At 41.4% G+C, this 22,628-nt stretch overlaps 2 protein-coding genes across 2 annotated transcripts in view; both read left to right on the top strand.

Moving 5' to 3' along the window:
• Positions 1–22,628, top strand: part of LOC134879434 (pleckstrin homology domain-containing family A member 5-like) — a 166,518-nt gene that overhangs the window by 19,358 nt on the left and 124,532 nt on the right. The window lies entirely within an intron of this gene.
• LOC134879475 (uncharacterized) lies at positions 6,035–11,489 on the top strand. Its single transcript, XM_063906019.1, has 2 exons — positions 6,035–8,671; positions 9,030–11,489. Exon 2 carries the CDS (start codon positions 9,637–9,639, stop codon positions 11,101–11,103), a length of 1,467 nt encoding a protein of 488 aa, XP_063762089.1. The 5' UTR covers positions 6,035–8,671; positions 9,030–9,636; the 3' UTR covers positions 11,104–11,489.

Genomic DNA, 22,628 nt, shown 5'->3' with positions numbered 1-22,628 from the left:
ACTCCATGAGTCTGGACATTTGAGGCTCTAGACCTTTTTAACCAGCTTGGCTCCATCAAGCTCCAAAAATTGTTTTTGGAATACCTCAAATGTGTATTTGAGGTTTTTGGGGTATTCAACATTGAGGGCGTAGATCCCATCAACAGTGCACATGCCTTCGCTTGGTATCCACACAAATTCAAAACTGTGTCTCCCTCTATGACAAAGGACACATCTGCTGGTCCACTGTCCCTGGCATCATGGACCACAAGGATCTTCAAAGTTTGGTCCATGAGGTTTACATGCACATCCTCCATGTTTACATTAGGCATATTATCAAGAAGTCATTATACAATATAGGCTTTTAATGGTTTAAAAATGAGTGGCAACGATTAAAATCAAAACAACATTTGAAATTAAGACAAAAATGTCAGGCCCAGTCAAATCGCGCATCTATTTAATCAATTAAATTAAATTGACACTTTCCCATCTACATAACTTTTCAGTGCATGATTGTTATCATTTGATTTGAATTTAACAGCAAAAAACGTTGTTGGTTGGCATTATTTTTCTAATTAACCATCTTAAACAGACATGAGTAGTTAAGGCCATCAGTCAATTATCCATAAATAATTGCCCTGTGAATGCTAAACCATTTATAAAAACAATAATATGTTTACAGATGTACAGCAATAAAATGCATATTTATTTGGTAGGTGTAAGAGTGGTTAATCATAGAAATGAAACAATAGTATCAGAGCAACCTACCAAATAATGTGGTCAAAATCTTAAATTGATCAGTCTTTAGTGACATACCTGGCTGTCCTGAAAGAGTTCTTCATCGCGTTCCCCAAGGTACTCAATGAGGCACCTGACCATTGCATCCCTCTTTTTTTCAATACACTGGGGCTGTGAGGAAATGCATTTTAGTGAGACGACTTTTTTCAGCATTTTCATATTCTTGAGTGAAACATTTAAATAAATGTACCTCATCAATTGTGCCCAGGACAGGGCACATCCTAGAGCCAGCAGCTACTCCTTTGGCACGCATCAGCTGGAGACATGGTGTGTACCCATCCAGTTTCAGCATGAAAGTCTCTTCCAGGGAAACAGTTGTTATGTGTCGGAACTCCTCCTTGATCTAATACAAAGCATAGGGGACAACCCACATTACTCACAACTCTGACATTGACATTTACAAGTGTGTTGAAATGAGCTTGGTGAAAACATTTTAAAATAAACTAAACATTCTCACCTGAGCCCCACTGAATAAACCAGGCCATCTCTCCTTGAAAACACTGACTTGTGTGCTGAGGGTCACCGACTCCCCTCTACGGATTGAGAAGGTTTTGGAAATGTTTTCACTGATGGTTATTCCGTTTTTCCTCTTCTTTACTTCCTCGATTAACTCCAGCTCTCCTTCTCCAACGTGTTCTCATCTTCTCCGATCAGATGTTAAGGGAGATAATTTACCTCCGCTTTTTTCGGTCTTTTGACATTTTTGGCCGGGGCTGTATCAACCGACCTTACTTCATGCTCCTGGGTCTGTGAACGCTCGCCGAGTCAAAAGCGACAAAAGTGCAAGGAGGAAAAGCTTTCAACAAACCCAGCAAGGGAGTGAGCTCCAAGATTGTCAGTAACTACTGAAAATACAGTCCCTTTGACTGCTTTTCCCAGACTTGGCACAAAAACACCATCATCTTCAAATGATTTCAAATCTTTTAGCAGTGGCTCCAACATTTTTGAGTATCCGTATTGCTTAACATCACCTGCCTTACAAAGAATGGCAAGGTAAATAGAAGTTAGAGTAGATCGCAAAGTAGCAGGAATGTCTGCGAACACCCAGTACACAGCTGTGACTTTATGCTTCTTGCAGGATTTCCCCAGAGGGTTGCATACTTCAAAGTCATCTATGTAGAGAATCAATGGAAATTTAAGTTCATTCCCTGATAACAAGCTGTTCTGTCTGAGGTAAAATCCATCATGCAATGATTTGTATCCAGAGGAGACATCAGATTGTCTTTTATTCTGCAATATTGTGCCTTGAATGTGTTTGTTGTCCAAAAACTATGACAATATCGGAAGAATAGGTACATACTGGGATGTATTTTTTTTCCTACTGTCAAGTATGTACTCAACTGGCTCAGTCAGTGACAGATGCGCCTTGAAAAACTGATCTCTCCTATAGTGCGTGCTTAAAGGCCATCCAACCCGAAAGCGACAGCTAAAGGATTTAGCTGGCAAAGATAATTTACTAGTTTTGAAACCATCAATCTTCAATAGCACAGCCATGCGTCCTCAAACTGCTAAGTATTATGTCTGTAATACTGGTGCCAGTTGCGGATGATGTCAGGAAATTAAGTGTCTCCACTAGTTCATCAATGCATGTATTTTACACATTGAAAACACATTTCAATTTAAGGAGGAGCAAACCTAATCTCTTGATTATAGTTTTGTTCAATTCCTCATCCTCCTTACGAAGAGTCACCACAGTCTTCACTTTCCACAAAGTCACTTTCTTCACATGCTTGGCTTTGGAATGCATGAAAAACAGAGTCCTTAAAATCGTCCAGTGAATGAGAATTGTGTTTCCTACTTTTGTGACTGTGGAATGTAGTGTATATATTTGTCTTGTTATCACAGTCTCTAAAGACACAAGACTCAGTCTCAAACTTCTTTAGGTGGCAACCAAGAAAAACAAAATTGTGTTTCATTGTGGAAACAGCATGAGCTACACACTAGACATGTGAAAGAGAGGAGCTGGCCAGGCTCAGTGGTCTGTGGGTGATACCTGGACAAATGTGTCCGTAATGCACCATATGTCCTAAAGGTGCAGGGGCAATCTGAATGGAGACAGGGAATAGACTGACTTCAACCAAAAAGTCCATGTTGTAAGCCTTACAACATGGACTTTTTGGTTACTTTGTAACATGTTACACACAACACTGCTTATGACATTGCATTTTTGTTTTACAAAAAACCATCTCAATGCCACGACAACTGAACAACAAAAACACTCAACTCCAACAGCTCTTTGGAGGTAGGTGCAAAAAACAACAACAACAGCTGCTGAATTTGACAGTTCTGAGAAACTGTGACTCAAGAAGATAAGATGTGCGCTGAAAAGCCACAACAATAACATATATGAACATTTTTTAAATTCTTCTTCAATCCGAAAGACATAGTATGGTGTTTTTATGTCTGTTCAAACATTTACAGATGAAACACATCACATATATTGCTCAAGCACATAATATGTTACAGTGGATCTTTGCCTCTGTTATACAATGAGCATATGCCTTGAACTTGAAAAAAAAAAAAGCAAAAAAACATTTGGTGTGTTTGTGTATGTGTGTTTTTGTGTGTGTGTGTGTGTGTGTGTGTGTGTGTGTGTGTGTGTGTGTGTGTGTGTGTGTGTGTGTGTGTGTGTGTGTGTGTGTGTTTGTTCAAAGGTTTTATTTGTCATATGCACAGCAGATACAACGTATATGTTGGCAATGAAAATCTTATATCCCATGCTCCTCCAACAACTCAACATGCATAGTGCAAATAAGATAAATAAAAGAATGCAAAGTGTGTGTGTGTGTGTGTGTGTGTGTGTGTGTGTGTGTGTGTGTGTGTGTGTGTGTGTGTGTGTGTGTGTGTGTGTGTGTGTGTGTGTGTGAGTGTGTGTGTGTGAGTGTCTGTACCAGCTTGGCAATTGATAACTGAACGTTATCTCTGTCACAGTATTTTGTCCTTGGGATTACTTGTAATCGGTTTTTCAGAACCAGGTGTATATCAGTATGTAGTGTCTCTACTTTAAAGAGTCCTCTCCTGCTGATGTTCAGGTGTATATCAGTATGTAGTGTCTCTACTTTAAAGAGTCCTCTCCTGCTGATGTTCAGGTATGTAGAGTCTCTACTTTAAAGAGTCCTCTCCTGCTGATGTTCAGGTGTATATCAGTATGTAGAGTCTCTACTTTAAAGAGTCCTCTCCTGCTGATGTTCAGGTGTATGTCAGTATGTAGTGTCTCTACTTTAAAGAGTCCTCTCCTGCTGATGTTCAGGTGTATATCAGTATGTAGCGTCTCTACTTTAAAGAGCCTCTCCTGCTGATGTTCAGGTGTATATCAGTATGTAGTGTCTCTACTTTAAAGAGTCCTCTCCTGATGATGATCAGGTGAATATCAGTATGTAGAGTCTCTACTTTAAAGAGTCCTCTCCTGCTGATGTTCAGGTGTATGTCAGTATGTAGTGTCTCTACTTTAAAGAGTCCTCTCCTGCTGATGTTCAGGTGTATATCAGTATGTAGTGTCTCTACTTTAAAGAGTCCTCTCCTGCTGATGTTCAGGTGTATATCAGTATGTAGAGGCTCTACTTTAAAGAGTCCTCTCCTGCTGATGTTCAGGTGTATATCAGTATGTAGTGTCTCTACTTTAAAAAGCCTCTCCTGCTGATGTTCAGGTGTATGTCAGTATGTAGTGTCTCTACTTTAAAGAGTCCTCTCCTGCTGATGTTCAGGTGTATGTCAGTATGTAGAGTCTCTACTTTAAAGAGTCCTCTCCTGCTGATGTTCAGGTGTATATCAGTATGTAGAGTCTCTACTTTAAAGAGTCCTCTCCTGATGATGTTCAGGTGTATGTCAGTATTTAGTGTCTCTACTTTAAAGAGTCCTCTCCCGCTGATGTTCAGGTGTATATCAGTATGTAGGTCTCTACTTTAAAGAGTCCTCTCCTGCTGATGTTCAGGTGTATGTCAGTATGTAGTGTCTCTTTATTTATCTCATACTGCCTGTGCTGCAGGCAGTGCTTTTCACCCTCTGTCTGAAACCACAGCCCAGTCTGCTCTGATTGGTTAGCTTGCTGGCTCTGTTGTAATTGTTCAACAGCTTAGGTATGTCCCACCCCTTAGCCAATCATGTTAAATGTGTTGGAGCCCTAGCCAATATAAGCGCAAGTTTTTACATGCAGTAAGTAAGCAAAGGATTTCAAATTAGGTCTTTCACGCAGTTGATTTATACATGGAAAATGAAAGGATCATGGATTATTGTCAATAATGATTGATTGTGTTATGATTTACCAAAAAAAGGTTAATAATGATTTGTTTGGCTATGTTTCAACTTACCAAATATTCCTTTATGAAGCTCTCGGAACTTTCATTCAGGTATACGCAGAGCGCTTTAAGGACAGTCGTGTTTGAACAGCGGGATCCTGAGGGACAAACACATTTAAAAAATCTTCACACAGGAATACTGATTATGCTTGTGTGCTGATTTTTGGCAAGTTAAAGAAAGGGGATCAGAGAGGTTTAAAAGTGAGAGACTAGGGAAGTAATGTATAAAGATATTTATGAGAGGGAGAAAAACAGAAAGATAAAGAGAATATGGTGTTACAGTGCCCAAACTACACCACTTCATACATTTTCATACCTTGTCCATGGCTGTCATGATCAGGTCCAAATTGCATCCTGCTTTTTGAAAACCTTCATCAACTGGGACGAATAGCGATCCAGTTGAGACATGAAGGTAGGCAGACGGTGGTTATGTGGGTGAATTCTGCATTTACCTGTTACATATTGTGATGCAGGTTCAAATGTTTCTGCAATTCTTCTAAGAACTCGTCAATTTCTGAGCTTGGTACATGTGGGTTAATCTCTCATTTTAAAAGAAGAGAAGCCAATTTCTTTACAATAGTGTCTCTCAGATTCTCATTTTCTATGTCTTGTTCAAATAAATTGTGAGCAACTATACCAGAGCCAAGTTCTGCATGATCAGTGGAAATTTCCTCAGACGAGGTATCCTCATGTACAGCGCTGCTTTTCACTACGCCAACTTTAAAGTCTTTTACTGTTTAAGTGCCATCCTGCCCTGAGAGTTAAAAGTAGTGTAAATACTAGTTTGAAAAGAACAGTTGTCAAACATACAAGAAACAGTTTCATAGCGATTCAAGTGGGTGTTGATATGTGAAAAGTACTCTCTACTAGACAAGTAGACACTTCCTGAACACAAATAGTATGTGAATGTTACAAGCTCTGCACTTAATACAGGTAAAGATTCAACATAACATCTACAGAGCTGCCAACATACACGATTTTGGCGTAGCAGATACGATTTCCAGGCCCTAATTACGCCGCTACGCTTGACTTGAATATCCTACGCATTACCCAACAAATCGAAAAATGAATCGTGTAGCTGGCAGCCTCGTGCCTGTGTTGACATCCAACCAGCCCTAAAGCTCACATATAAGCCGTGTGAAAAAGGCCCTCTCACTTGGACTGTTCCGTTTCCCCCCCTTTAGTTTGGATTAGTCCATGTAATGGTTTGGCCCAATATCTAACGTCTCCGTAGTTGGTGACGAGGGCTGTGAGTTCCTGCTGCTGTATTTCCAGTTTACCTGTGTTAGTGTGCGTCCATTAAGATGTAAGTACTGTTAAGTTGATATGTGTTTTGTATTGACTGTGTTATAAGAATGTATGATGTATGTAGGAGAAGTTGAGAGTTTGCAGCTGCAAGAGCTAACTAACCATGCGCTCATTTCTGCAAGTCATGCTAACCTCATTCTGCCAAATGGGCACTATTTAAATATCCCTGAGTTGGAATTTGACATGAAGAATCTTAATATTTACCCTGTTGGTTATGTGTGATATTAAGTTAAGAAATCTAGCTGTAATAATGAATAGTTCCATGAACATGTGCCTGCTACATTTTCTCATAGAAGCTACTGTGGCTACAGCCATTGCCTTATGTTGGAGTGCCATCTAGTGGCCAAGTTTGTATTGCAGAAGATTGCAAGTTGAGTTGATCTGTTAGCCATGCAATGTTAGTAATACTTATTATTGTATCCTTATTTCAGAAACCACACACACACACACACACACAAGCAAATGCATGTAAAGAAAGTTTAATAAAGAAAGAAAGAAGATAACAACGTGATTTACTGTCACTCAATGGTGGATTGGCATCTGGAACATTAGTTTATAATAGACGACGGACAAAGTCATCCAGTCTATTTTTCAAGCCGTTTTATGATCCGTCCCTTGCGTTGACAAAGAGCCAATAGGATCGGCTGTACTTCTTTTTTGTAATACCCTCACTACTGTTACCAGGATGCTATGCTGTTTTGGCTCCCGCTGTTGATGAAGAATTCTATTCATGTAGACCAGTGCCGTGCGGTGAGCTCGTAGCTGGCTTTCAGAGTCAGATATGTGAAAAATATGTGAAGTCAATAGAGTTTATTAAAACATAATTCAATTGGCAGCTTGCACATTGACTACTGGTTGTTTTTCATATTTTATCTCAGCATTCTTCACACACACCTATGATAGGTACAACGAGTTGGCAGTTGGTAGCTAGAGAACTCGTGTTAATAACTGGTAGGCTAATATATTATTTCATGCGAAGATGCACAGGCACCCTGAGGATTTTTACCTTTACCCATTGAAATACAATGAGTTAAATCGGGGAAACTATAACATCAGCTCGATAACTAGCTATCATTACATGCGAATTGAACGCTTCCATTTAAATCGTTTAGGTTATTTAAGTCTCTTGAGCTAGCTAGCATAGCAACTAGATAACTATAGCAACCAAAAAACACAACTTTAGCTGCACAGTTTAATTTCTCAAACTCAGCTCACCAATACATTAAAAAAAAGATCGTTGGGTTCAAAGTGATCACAACGACGTTGTATGATGTTAAATGGATGACAGACATTAAACAATCCCCTCGGAAACACTCGGATATCAATGTAATCTTGGCTAATAATTAAACGTACTGGTGGCTTTCCATTCGTCTGCATTTGCATTGTTGTATTTTGTGGCAGATTCATCGGGGTAAATCATTATGGTTACATACTGTTACATATATATATCGGGGTAAAATCCATCAAGCATCTTTGTAACACAGCAGGGAGGCATTATACAGGAGGGAATATTTCCTCACTTGCATCTTTGTTACAGAGCAGGGAGGCATTATACAGGAGGTGCTAATTTCTCACTAGCTCCGCTTTGTGAGGGATTGCTCAATCTGACGTGAGGCGCCGCTCTTTGCCTTACCCCGCTTGTCTCCTCTGCTCAGGTCACGAGCAAATTCAGCTATTTTGGTTATAAAATTATTTAAGATCATTGGAATCATACAAAAATTACATTTATAGCACAGATAAGTAGAACATATTAATATCTGGGTTTTTTTCATTATATAATTTAACATATGTGTTGTGTTTTTATTATCTTAATTTCTAATGGACCAATGATAATTCGTGAATACACTATGCCCGCGAAATCGCGGAGCGAGCTGTCAGTTGAAGTCTATCAAAAATGGATGGTGAACGTACTTGTCCTCCGCTGAAAAAGCGGCGAATTTCTGAACAGCGCTTCAAGCTAGAATATAACGCAGAATGGCCGACCATCACCCGGTCGAGGCTGGACGACTTCCACGCTTACTGTATGTTGTGTAAGACAGATTTTAGCGTGAGGCATGGGGGCCGACACGACGTTGAAAAGCACATCAGGACTGCTAAACACACGTCATACAAGGCGGCAGTGGAAGCTACAAGGCCCATCGCGGGCTTCTTTACGGTTGACAGTGACACCAGTGTCATAAATGCCGAAGTGCTCGCTGTGGACTTTCTGGTGGAACACAACATCCCGATCGCGGTGGCCGACCACATCGGGCCACTGGTGAAAAAGATGTTTCCGGACTCGAAAATCGCTGGTAAGGCTCAAATGACAAATAGCCTCAATTCATCTCAAGCATTCATAGGCATAGATTTATATCTGTATACTGTCACAATACACTCTACAATCTGTACAGACTATATAAAACAGTTACAGTACTGCCCTGGTTGATAATCTGATTTAAATCTTGCAAATTAATCATTGCTAATTTATAGCCTACTGATACTGTATCATTCTAATAAACATTTTTCATTTTATGTAAAGGTGAAAAAAAAATAGCCTAGGCCAACTTACTCTACAGAGGATTAATATCATGATTGTAATTCTGCAATTCTGTGTAATCTAGAGTATAATCATGATAATACAATGCAATATTTTTGTGATTGCAATTGCAGGAAAGTATGGGTCTGGTCGCACAAAGAGCAGCGCCATTGTTGGAGCTCTTGCCAAGGAGGATGCGTCTGTGATCACGGAGGCAATGAGGACAGCTCCATACTCCCTAGCCACGGATGGGAGCACTGACTATGGAGACTGTAAGCTGTATCCTCTTGTTGTGAAGTACTTTGATCGAGGACTTGGGCGTGTTCTGACAGTACTCCTATCTTTGCCAGAGTGTCATGAGGCATCTACTGGGCAGAACATATTCAAACTCATTGACAATGAACTTGAGAAACGTAGCATATCCTGGGACAACTGCATGAGTTTTGGGGCAGATAATGCCATGGTGATGCAGGGACTCAAAGCTGGCACGGCAGGCTACATCAACAAAAAAAACAGTGCAGTATATGTGCTGGGATGCCCGTGCCATCTAATTCATCTAGCTGCAGAAAAAGCTGCTGCTCAGCTTCCAGTGTCCATTGAAGAGCTGCTGGTGGACATATACTTCTACCTAGACAAATCCAGCAAGAGGAAACAGGGACTGAAGAAATTTCAGGATCTGTGTGGAGTGGAAATGAGAAAGATTGTTAAACATGTAAGTACGAGGTGGCTCTCTTTAGATAAATGCATCGCCAGGAGTCAGAACAGTCTGGGCACAGCAGCAAGGACAAGACCACGCAGAGCAGCAGCAAGGACAAGACCACGCAGAGCAGCAGCAAGGACAAGACCACGCAGAGCAGCAGCAAGGACAAGTCCACCCACAGTGTTAGCAAGGACACATCAACCCACAGTAGCGGCAGCAAGGACAATTCTCAGTTTGATTTGGCAGGCTATCTCTTTCGCCAACAAAACCTAGCCAAATTCTGTCAGGGAAAGAAAACACCAGCAGCTGCAACCACACAGCCCAAGACTGCAACGGCAAAGCCCAACACATCTAGCGCTGCACCCACTCGGCCCAAGACATCTAGCACTGCACCCACTCAGCCCAAGACATCTAGCACTGCACCCACTCAGCCCAAGACATCTAGCGCTGCACACACTCAGCCCAAGACATCTACCACTACACCCACTCAGCCCAAAACATCTAGCACTGCACCCACTCAGCCCAAGACATCTAGCACTGCACCCACTCAGCCCAATACATCTAGCACTGGAGCCACTCAGCCCAAGACAGGGGCACAACAGAGAGTGCAGAGGGCATGTCAACATCTGCAGGACCCAACATTCCATCTTTACTGCTACTTTCTAAGTGCGGTCCTGCCGATATTTGATGAGGCCAACACTCTGCTGCAGCTAGACAAACCCTGCATACAAATACTACACAGGACTTTGACCACACAGCTGAAGAATCTCTTGAACCGATTTGTGAAGCCTCAGGTGATCAATGCAGCTGCTAAGGTTCACCAGGTACCATTCAGGGAACCAAGCAACCAGAAGAGCAATGAGACCTTGTTCATTGGGCAAAACACCAGAGACTTCATAAGAGATCACCCTGAGCTTGAGGAGCTGCAGCTTGCCCAGGTCTTCAGCGCTGTGCGGGCATTCTACATGAAGGCTGTTGAGTACATGGTGAAGAAGTTTCCCTATGATGACCCAGTGATAAGGAATGCTTCTGTGGCTGACATGTCTGCACGGGACAGCGCAGACTTCAATTCTGTGAGGTACTTCACAGGCAGATTCCCCTGCTTGAAGATGAGTGCTGAGGAGATGGACAAGCTTGAGGGTCAATTCATGACCTACCAAACCGATGCTCTGCCAGAAAGCATCACCAGCTGTGACAGACCAGACACACAGTGGCACCTGATGAGTCAGCTGAAGGATGGAAATGGCCATCTCAAGTACCCTTTACTCTGCAAGGTAATGCTGGCTATCCTCTGCATCTTCCATTCCAATGCAGACTGCGAACGCATCTTCAGTCTTGTCACAAAAAACAGAACGGAGTTCAGACCTAGTATGGGAATGGAGACCCTGAGTAACCTCATTACCCACAAACAATTCATGGTGGCAAAGGGGTCTGTCTGCTACAAGCAGGCGTACTCCAAGACAACTCTTGCCAAGGCCAAGTCAGCAACCTATGACCATCTAAAGTGAGAGGTTGATGAGATGGTCATGTCACAGCCAAAGGTTCCCTTGAGTTGAACTCTGTTCTAAAAAAAGGCTGTGTAAAGGTTTTTCATGTGTTATTGTTCAGTATTGTTTCATGATGAATTCTGTTCGGTTGATAAAAATATTTTTTTGGGTATGTTGGTGTTTAATTCTGTGCAACAGTACAGGGAAAAGGAGAAATTATACACGAAAAACATGTCCTAATATGACCTAGATTGCATCTCAGAGCATGTAAAGTCTCTGGCTTCTGATAAGATAAGATAACTTTTATTAATCCTGTAAGGGAATTGCACATGTTATAGCAGCAGGGTGATAGGAAAAGGAATAGGGAACTATATATACATACAATTTACAATAAAATAATAACAGTTGAATACAAAAGATAAATAGAAATAAGTAAAGTAAAAATGAAATAAGGGGGCATTCAGGGGGCTTCGGCGGACCTCGGACCCCCGGCTTTGAAAAAAAATTTGCCTCGCTCCGCTCGGCTTGCTACTATTTTCGAAAACACAATGTTGGCAGCTCTGCATCTACTGAAATGTGTTTTAAGAGCATTCCATGTTTTGAAAGAGCATGGGCATTCATGTGCATGGATATGGGTATCTCTGACAAAACTTATAGTGCTTCAGTAATTTGTACCTTGTAGATTGAGTGTCATTACACTGTTTGCATCTTCACATTCAAAACCTAGAGAAAGAGAGAGAGATATGTGTAAATAATCAACACTGGTTGTATATTATAACTATTGTTCCACCCATTAACATAATGCAGGGTGTGAGGTGCAGGATAAGAATACTTACTGTACTGTTTGAGACGCTGGCTTTCATCGATAAATTGGGCCACTCCCCGACAACTTGGAAATCTGAAATTTAAAGTTGGAGAATTGATCACACAATGCACTTCATGCCAAAAATAATGATTCCTGTATATTGTCATAAAAAATCTAAATGTTTATATGCACTATTGTAACATGTATGAGTTATCCTATTCCATCAATCAATCCTATCAATCAATATCAATTCTAAGTTAACATTTACTTTGTGTTTTGATAAAAACAAACACACCTTTCAATAAGAGGGAAACCATTTATAAATTCAAAGTTTTTTTGAATTCACTTAACAAAAATCTAAGATTGATGTTAAAATCATTCCATGTCCCAAAAGCCTGTGGACAAACCCAGTGGTGGAAGATGTATTCTTTTCCTGAGTAAACCTATTAAAACTTTAAGTAAAGTCTTGCATTCCATCCCTTATGCAAGCAAAAGTGATATATTAGAAATTAAATTGTAGAACTCTGTCTGTGCGCTGATCATGCCAAAAAAGCTTTTAAATTAAAAAATAAAAACTCCATCAGTGCGTTACATTTGAAGTTGTTTTTCTTTACCTTACAGCAGGGGTATTCAACTAATGTTCAACGAGGTCCAGTTAGAGAAAATGTCAAAGGAGCAAAGGTCCGGAACATCAAAATGTCTAACTGGCGTTATGAATGAGTGTGATATACATTAGCTGTGACCTAGTAGCTGTATCAACGTCTGCATGTAATCAACAACTGACTGTCTCATCAACCTTAGCACAATTCAAAAACAACAATATTTATTGTCTCTTGAACTATACAGATATACAGTTTAATACTGTAGATATTTTTCATGTTCCACTCGGGCTGCATTAAAAAAAAAAATATAGGAAATAAATAAAATTGCTTTTGAAATGTGTGCATCTTAAAAGAGCTTACTTTTAGAAAGGTTAAATAAAGTACAGCACCAACAGCTTGAGTTTCCCTTTCTCTTTGTTACCGTTTCACATCTTAACAGTTTCAGCCAATTATAGAACATATCAGTCCGAACACATCATAAAAATTGAACAGTTTTAAGGTTTGTCTTTCTGTCCCTCTTATATTCCACTCCCTCACTGACTGTCTTTAGTTCAGTGAGAGAACTGCGCTCTAGCCTGTCCGGCCCAGATATTAAATTGGGGCTGAAATGGTGTCAGGTCATTCTCATACACATGTGAAGGTGCTCATTGGTGCTCCACTCACCACCTTCGCTCTCTCTCTCTCTCTCTCTCTCTCTCTCTCTCTCTCTCTCTCTCTCTCTCTCTCTCTCTCTCTCTCTGTCTCCCGGTAACTCGTCTCTCCCATCACTCTTCTCTCTGTCTTCTCTGTCTCCCACTTACTCATCGCTCCCCTCACTCTTCTCTCTGCTTTCTCTGTCTCCCGCTAACTCGTCTCTCCCCTCACTCTTCTCTCTGTCTTCTCTCTCCCGCTAACTCGTCTCTTCACTCACTCTTCTCTCCATCTTCTCTCTCTGTCTCCCGCTAACTCGTCTCTCCCCTCACTCTTCTCTCTGTCTTCTCTGTCTCCCACTAACTCATCGCTCCCCTCACTCTTCTCTCCATCTTCTCTCTCTGTCTCCCGCTAACTCGTCTCTTCACTCACTCTTCTCTCCAACTTCTCTCTCTGTCTCCCGCTAACTCATCTCTTCAATCACTCTTCTCTCTCTGTCTTGTGCTAACTTGTCTCTTCTTCTTGTGTTTATCTCCCTGTATCGCTCACTCATCTCTTTCGCCCCCTGTTGGCGCTGGTTAAAATGGAACTGCCCCATCAAAATGAAAATCCATCAATAATGTATTGATTATAGGTCCATGTCCGTATAGGTCGGCGTCAGGGTCCGGACCCGGACCTCGGTCTGCCAGTTAGTGAACTATGCCTTAGAAGGACTTGACCGACTATTACCCTAAGCAACCTCTCACATTTTTAAATCAAGCAAATAAAAAAAAGAGGGGAAAAAAATGTCCATTTACTTTTGGTCAAGAGGTAAAAGTTAAACTAACCTTACAAATTATAACCACATCAAGCTAAAATCATTAACTACATAATGATTGATAGTTTTACAGACAAAGCTTGAAATTTCCCCTCTTTTGTGACATATTCTAACACTTTTAAAAGCAAGGGAACATCATTTAGATGTGACCGTTAAGCTAGCTGTTAGCTAGGCTGCACAGCTTTTAAAATATATCATCAAAGTATACAACTGTTAGCAGAGAAATCAAAAATACACATCAACTTTTGTAGTTCAGAGACCGTTTGTGTTTAATATATGTCCAGTGGGGGCGTGCTTTGCACCCCTCCATCCCACACTTGGCATTGTGCTTTTGTCTATATAGTGTATGTTCGCTCACAAAGCCATTGGAGTGGAAGAAGCAGAATCCTGTTTGGGTGAAGTATCCCTTTACCTGTTGTGATGCTGTGAAATAAATACCCCCCCTCGTACTAGGCCTACAAAGATGTATGTTGGGGATAAGCGTAGTAAAGCTGTAGTAACACGGAGCAGAGGAAGAATGAGGTGTTGTGTCGGTGTTTCTGTGGAGATGATCTTCAGTAAGCCCACGCTTGGCAGGAAGTCTGGCTGCAGCAGCACTGGTTTATTGTTTGCATTCAATTTGCTGACGCACACACACATAAACAAACATCTGAGGATGAGCAGAAACATACCAATCCACACAACGGTCCCTGTGTACATTACCATGACAACAGCTCCATCATCAGGAGTAATACTGACCGTCAGTGTCTCAGGAAGCTGTTTTTCAAAAGATCTTTAGTGAAATCTCACTCTCCTTTCCTTTAGGTTTGTAAACAATGTTGAAATAAAAAATCATAAAACCATAAATGAACTATTTAGGCATTGGTTACATATTTCAAATTAAAACAAAAAACGGGCATGGTTACTTTCTGGACACACAGAATATATCTTATATGGTAGTCTCAGGGTCTTTCAGAAAAAAAACCCACAATTGGACAATACATTTCCAAATCCCTCTGATTGTCTCCCCTTTTGGGATCTGAACTTCCTCTGCTGAGCTTTCCCCCACGGACTGAAGTCAGATCTGAGATCTGATGTCCGCTCACTGACAGCTCTGCTCTGTGGCACAGTGCTGATGTTTCTCTGGAGCAGGGGAACATGGGGATAAATGAGCATCATCTCAGTTACTACAGTTGACAGTTGTGTGTTGAATGGATGCATTTGTACGACCTGTGTTGAAAAGTTAAAATGTAATCTGTGTTTAAGTGTTCATCTAGAAGAGGATGAATGCTTTTGGTTGTCTTTTCATTTTCATGTCCGTTTTAGGTGCATACATGGAAATAGGACTCCACTGGGATGACGAGGAGCTGACTCTTTGTTTGCAGTGATGCTGGGCATTTAAAGCTCTATAATCAGGGAAGGAAGAACAAAGGAATGGCAGTAGTAGATGTGCCGGTGTTCAGCGTGATAGTGTTCCTCTCTGTCGGCTTAGTGTCAGCGCTCCTCTTCCTCTATCTGGGGCTTGTCATCTCTCAGAGAACCCCCTCTCTACTGTAATCTGTTCTATATCATCCTCCCTGCTCCTTTGTGTTCCATTGCTGCTACAACATCTTCCTCTCATGCGTGGGAGTCTAAATATTGTGAGAAGGGACCCCTTCACTTTACAGAGGAGAAATCAGTCTGTGAGGAAGCAGCGAACAGAGGACTGAGGAGAGGAAATCCAGACAGTGTTCACAGCATCAGTGAAGCACCTCCACTAATGACTTTATGTAAGAGGGGAGGGTCTGTCTGTGAGCAAGGAGGAAGAGGGTAGACACTAGAGAGGAGAAGGTTAGGAAGTTATGATCCAGGTTTGTGAACACAAATATGTTATACACGCTGGGTTACTGCAGTCATAACCAGGGCTTTTCAGAGAATCCCATCGATCACTTTACTAACTGTACCACAGTTTAAAATATTAACACAATGTACAGAATACCTCTTAATACTGCTCATATGTCAGTAAGGTAAATAAATATTTTATATTTGTGTGTAAACTGTATTTAGTCAAGTTTAATGCCGTAGACAGTCTTTTACATGGCTTCATTTAAAGACATCATGAGCACATTATATACAGGGAGCGTCTGATGCAGGGTGTCCAAGCTTTTTTTTGAGAAAAACACACAAATAGGTGGGGTGAGGTTTATTGCCTCATGAGTTAAGTTACAAGTTAGCAAAATCAATCAAATGTAGGAAAAATATGCTTGATACTTTTTAAACAGCCTTCATCCCAGCTCTCCGTAGGGTTCATTTATTCTGTTGCAATTCATTCCTTAAACAGAAGGCTCAGAGTGATCATAATAACGGGAAATATGAAAGGTATATTTCAAGCTTGTTATGCAAATAAGTTTTTTTTTTTTATCAACTAAGGTTCGTTAGAAAGTGTTTGGAACTTTAATTGACTACCTTTACTTTAAAAGTGGGTTTATAAACACATGAATACTACTATATATCAACATAAATATTTAAGTAGTACAATATAAGACCTGCACAAGTTTTAAGTGGGGGCCATATTCCATTACACTTTTAAAATCTGCTGAGGGCCGATTGGAAATTGGCCGCAGTTTGGACACCCCTGATCTATTGAAAGGTGCTATCCAGTTGCATTATGAAAACCCTGCGCTGGACAGGAACCACCTGGGAACTGCATGCTGCATCTAAGAGTGCCTTAATGAGGATCACAGCATCTTTTGAGCTTTGTGATATTTGGAGGCATTTTCACCCGAGTCAGCGGCAGTACACCTGGGTGCATTGTAGGGACAATCTGTTGTCTCTAGCCAGACTGGACCAAGTGTACTGTTTTAATTACCACATTAATACAAGCAGGAGCTGCTCCATTAGTCGTGTTGCTTTTCCTGACCATTCCCTTGTCCAGGTTTCAGTTTTTATTAATTATGTGAAGTGCAATAGTGCGTATTGGCACTTCAATGTTTCTGTTGGCTGATAATCATTTAAAAAAAGTATTCACATTTTTTGGCAAAACTACCGTAATTGTAAAAGTGAGTAAAGTAGTCTTCAGCAGTGGTGGGATCTGGGGAAAGTCAAGATGAGTGGATACCCGGTGGAGAGCCAACCTGGCCCTGACTGAGAGTCAGACGCCTGAGTGGAGAGCGCTTTACAAGCCCCCGCTGACAAAGAGCCTGGGGGATCTACAGTGGAGGATTCTCCACGGCGCGGTTGCTGTCAATGCCTTTGTTTCAGTGATCAACCCAGCTGTTTCTGATACCTGTCCATTCTATGACCAAAGGGAAACCATCTTCCACTGTTTCTCAGAATGTGATCGACTCCTTTGTCTCTTTCAGCTACTGACCCAGATGTTTGTTTTGTTTGGTGAGGTTTTTTCCCCCAAAGTGTTTATCCTTGGTTACAGGTACACCCAGAGACAAAAGGTTAAATGTCAGCTCCTGAAGTTTTTGTTGGGCCAGGAGGAATAAAGTTGGGAACTCGATGGCTTGTGATGCTGTGCTGATCTTTAAATGCATGGTGACAGCGAGGGTCAAAACTGATTTCAGTTATTTTCATCTGACAGATAATGTGGGGGAGTTTCAAAATATGTGGTGCTTTAACAATGCTTTGGTTTCAGTGGAGAATGATGAGATTGTTTTCATTCAATTCCTGAATTGAAGTTGTTCTGATTTGACGTTTGTTTAATTTATTTGTTAATAAAAGTGGTTTGAAAAAAATCTCTCTCGGCTGGGGAAGAGAGTGGAGTCACTTGGAGAGCAGGTCAGGAAATATGAGTTTGAAGAGGAGTCGCTACAAAGTTGTGGATGAAAGTACAGACAGAAGAGGAGCAGACTTTGAAGAGGGAGGAGGGAGAGAAGGAGCTTAGAGAGGAGGAGATGACAGGATATTTGAAAGGGGAGTGGGGGAGTTAAGAGAGGAGTGTTTTCTCTCCCTGAAGCATGTGCTCTGCTCATGACCACTCTGCCTTAATCTAATCCTCTGTTTTGTGTATTAACACACACACTGCCAACACTGAGGCTGAGACTGTGTGCTTTCCTGTGGTATGTGTGCTGTTGACAGTTTCAAAGCCTTGCTGGCTGTGCTGCAGCGGTTCTCTGAGGCCCGGCCCCCACATCCACATCCACAGCAGGATGCAGGAGGTGTCACTCACTGTGGAGCAGTACTCATGTAGAGCTCACTGATTCAAGTGTGGATACAATGACTGTAGCAGCACCAAATATAAAGAAATGAGACATGACTCAGCTTCTGTTCTTCAGCAGACATGGGGAGTGAGTATGTAACAACAGATTATCTGAACCAACGCTGGGAGGGTGTCAATCCAAATCAAAAGCGTGGTTCAAGTAATAGTTCCAAGTTCTGGAAAATATGTTTGAAACCTTATATCTCATTGGTTTAGTCCGTTCCACACAAAAACAAATCACCAGAAAGAGTTCAGCTGTTGACACAGGTTCAGAGGAGTTATTCTACCAACTCCCAAGCAGAAATAAAACAGTGAGTGGGTTTCCTAAAACTATTTCCTTAATGATAGCTCTTGTTGAAGTGAAAACTCTTTTCATGGGCCATTTGGGAATGTTGCAGATCAGATAAATATTTGATTGCTAACTTCTGGCGTTCTCCTTAGGACTCAGAGCCGAACAGTGAAGGTCCTTCTGAGGTTGGATCCTAGTAGCTCCTCCTCACTAATAAACCATATATTTTCTAACATCCATTTACCTTTCCTTTCAGAAAGAAACACACACTGCACCTCTATTTATTTCAATTTGCCTTATTTGCATGAATGATGATATATAAATAGTGGTATGTTTTGAACCAATGTATTATAATCAGATTAATGGTGATGGTCAGATCACCTTGTTTCACAATGGAAAAATGATAGTTTTCCAATCCAAAATGTGTGATTTCAGATTTAAATTAAGGCTTGATGGTCTGCAGAATGCTTTGTCAGTAATAGGGCTGCCCCCTCTTAGCCGAGACGATTCCTAATTGTTCGTTTTCGCATATATTTCTTCAGACGATTATTTATTTTTTAAAGAGTATTTGAACTGCTGATGACTGTCAGAGTGTCTGAAAGGATGCTTCACCTCTCTAAACACGGTGGCTCACACACTCTATTTCTGTCTTTTCTCTCTATGTCCATCTGCTGTCCGACTCCTCACACCTCCCCAGGTAAGACTTTTTGTTGTGTGACTATAATGGCTTCTGCTCAGCTGCTCAGATGTGATACATGCTGGGGGAAATATGATGGATTTGTTTGTGGTGCTGCTGCTTTATTTTGTTTTTTAAAGGCGGGTCACATCTGAGAAATGGTCAGTTTAACTATGCTTGCTGCTTTTGGGCTCTGACACTCAGTCGCTCTCACACTGACTTATAGCTGCGTTGAACAAATAGAGTGCACACTGGGAGGGGGGACAGATATGTGAGTTATTGTTCAGTGATGAATGTTACAGAGTTATTGCTGTTACCTTTACACTGGACTGTTTTTATGCTTTCACCTACCACACAGCAGTGTGCTTTTTGTGGTGACCCCTGACCTTTAATCCCATTATCGGGTCAAATTGACTCCATACACTTAGTATATATCAGAACGGAATGGGCAGGTTGTGATTAATAACTGAACATATTCATACTCCACTGAGAATGACTTTTAAAATGTTTAACATCACTTTGAATCAGAGCTTCTGATCTAAAATGCTCACTGCCTCTAAATTAGGAGATAAACCCTCTGATCTCATGAGCAGGACATTTTTTCTGGCACTGCCAACACGACAAGCTTTATATTTCAGACTTCTCCTTCTGTCAGGCCAAACTATCAGCATGTTGGTCGTTTTGTGGTGTGAATGACTTTGCACCCAATAAAGGCTGCAGGTTAGCTTTCAGACCATTCCATCAGCATTCATGATATCCCTGTTTTCATCTCACTAAAGAGACATTTCAATGTACAGTCTCAACCCCAGCGCTACAGACACCTGCCGTCTCAAACAGCATTACTCAAGAGAAACAATGAAATATTACATGGTCATTTTTTATCAGGCTAACCCCTCTACTGATTTTAAAAACTAAAATAGCTTCACACTGGGAACCGATTATTTAAAAAAAAAATTGCTCTGCTACCCAAAAGTGATTTGGAAATTCTCTAACTTGTAGCTTAGCTTCTCTCTGATTTTACTGCCATGTCCATTTTCGTCTACGTCACCACTCAATGAATGAAAACAGTGCATTGATAGACATTTGTCCACTGACTGTTTGATATGAGTGTGCCTAAGTGTGACGGGCCAGCAGGGACACTGGAACTAGGACAGCAGACCAGTTGTGGATTGAATGGATGGGCCCTTGTGCACTGCTGATATTTCAAAAATGCTGTGAATTTGGTGTCATGTAGACCTTTTGTTTTACATTCAAAGTGCTGCCTCTTTTTCCAACTGTGTGCTGCAGAATATAGAGCCAGACAGGCAAACCTGTTCTTCTGCTTGTAGTCCTTCCTGTGTCTGATGGTTCTGTTGGCCTCTGCACACACACATACCAACATGTTCATTTAGCTGAAGCAGGAGAGATGTGATGAGATGCATATAAAAGCCGCTCGTCCTTCCCTACATCACTTTCTCGAAAAAATTCATCAACACAGACTTCCAGGAGAGTTTAAGGAAGATAGGAAATGTGGTTTAGGTGTCCTGAACTCTCATTGGGTGTGAGCTGGATTAAGGAAAGGTTGGCATTGTCATGTTAGGGAGTTGGCTGTTATCTTGTCAGGATCCTCGCCACTGGAGTCTAGACATTGTGGGTTGAAGGTAAAACCACAATCTGATGATAGTTAATCCCACAAGGCATGTGGCTGCTCTAACCTGTTCAGCTGGGATGTTTCACTCCTGCTCTGTTTTCTAAGGCTCACATTAGTCATCATTAAATCAGGAAGAGAGGGGTCCTCCTGTCCAAACTGGTGATGACATTAAAATCTTTTGTTGAGTTCGAGTTTGAACAAATACACAATGAGGACTTTAAATCCATCCGATTAGACAGTAATTCTTTCAAATGTCATCACGTTTTCATGTTTGACATGCAGCTCCTTCTCGCCCTTAACCCAACAGAAAGCAACACTGAGAGAGTGAGCTCCTGATACCGAGGGGAAAGGAAACACGGGTTGTCTAATAAGCACTTGGATTCAAACAGATTGCAGATGGAAAGCTTGTTGAGCTGTTCGGACATGTGCAGTTTTGAAATGCAGTGGGGACAGTGTTTGGACCGACACACAGCTGTAGATGACCCGCATCAACAGCTGTCCTCAGCTGGACTCACAGGGGGACTGAGGACATATCTGGCATGCAGTTGGATTTCCAAATGTGAAGTTAGCATATAACCTAATATGACCCACCCTGTATCAGGATATACCGTAGGAAACCATTTTATGTTTCAAAGCCTGGGGCGGCTCAAAGGCAACATGTAGTGGTGATGGTGCTCAGAGGGCTGATCCTGGTGCCAGCATGAGTCCTGAGCTGCAGATACCTTAGCTCCAGGAACACAAAGCTGCAACTATTTTTTACAATGATCAAATTAGAGCAAACTGTTTCCTTTTCAATGATTTATTCTTTAGCTGTTTAACTAAATTGTATCTGGATTGATTTGATCTGACAATAAACAATATTCTTCTGACACAATTTGCACAGCATAGTGGTAAACACCCAGTCCTGTAGCAATGAGAGGAGAGGCAGCTGAAAGCACCTTAGCTCTCAGTCCTGATGGCTTCCAGACGTTTACTTTACAGGAGTGATTCACACACTTCAAAGTTAAAGAGCAGCTTTTCCTAAAGGCTTTATTTTGTCAGCTCTGTGAAGACTTTAGTTTTGTTGATAAGAACAGTGATAACCTCGGATTTGTGCAACAATGAAAGGCAGCTGTTGCCTTTGAAGACATACAGTTTCAGTAGAAATAACACGGTAGCACAGCTTTCAGAACAAAGCTGCTTGTTAGCGGCAGGTTTCACTGACTCGTGGGGTTATTTAGTGCAGTTTGGAGGTTAAATTCACGGGCTTTTCAGCTCATCTCTCCCCTGTTTCTGAGCCTGCTTTGTGTACTGTTTTTCTGTGGCTGCAGCAGTCTATCTCAGTCCTCCCCCCCTCTCCTGTGTTTATATGCAGTCCATTAGAGCCGACATGTCTCTGCAGACTAACAGCCTTAAATGGAGAGAGAGCTAGACTTAGCCAAGCAGACAGGTAGACAGAAGCAAGACACTTGACCTCTGGCAGCCCCCCCGCAGGGAATATGTTTTGACTGTGTGAAACTGCTAGAAGAAGAGCATTAATGTTTAGTCACTCGCCCCTGGATCAATGAAGAACCAAACCAGAGGAGTGTCCGTCAGCATGTAGACACAAAGCTGTCCGTTATCCTCGCCATCACTGGAGGGAGGGTCTGTGGGGGCCACACTTTATTAGTTTCACACTTGAACAATAAACACTGTGTAATAGAGAAGTGCTTTGCAGTCAGGTTGGTAACAGGCATCTCCTTGAGTGTCAATGCGTTGTTATTTTCCTCCTGAAGCCTTATCATTTAAAGGTGCCGTAGAATGGAAAACTGTATTGACCTTGGCAAAGTTGAACAAGGAGAGTTCGGTACATTGAACTGACATACCGGGAACCTCAAACACCATTGTTTCCTCCTTCACGTGCAAATCATGAATATGCATATCTCAGCGGTAAAACGGGCGAATTACAACAAT

The sequence above is a fragment of the Eleginops maclovinus genome, chromosome 17 (genome assembly GCF_036324505.1).
Source record: "Eleginops maclovinus isolate JMC-PN-2008 ecotype Puerto Natales chromosome 17, JC_Emac_rtc_rv5, whole genome shotgun sequence".
Classification (NCBI taxonomy): domain Eukaryota; kingdom Metazoa; phylum Chordata; class Actinopteri; order Perciformes; family Eleginopidae; genus Eleginops; species Eleginops maclovinus.
This window is presented reverse-complemented; position numbering and strand designations above follow the sequence as displayed.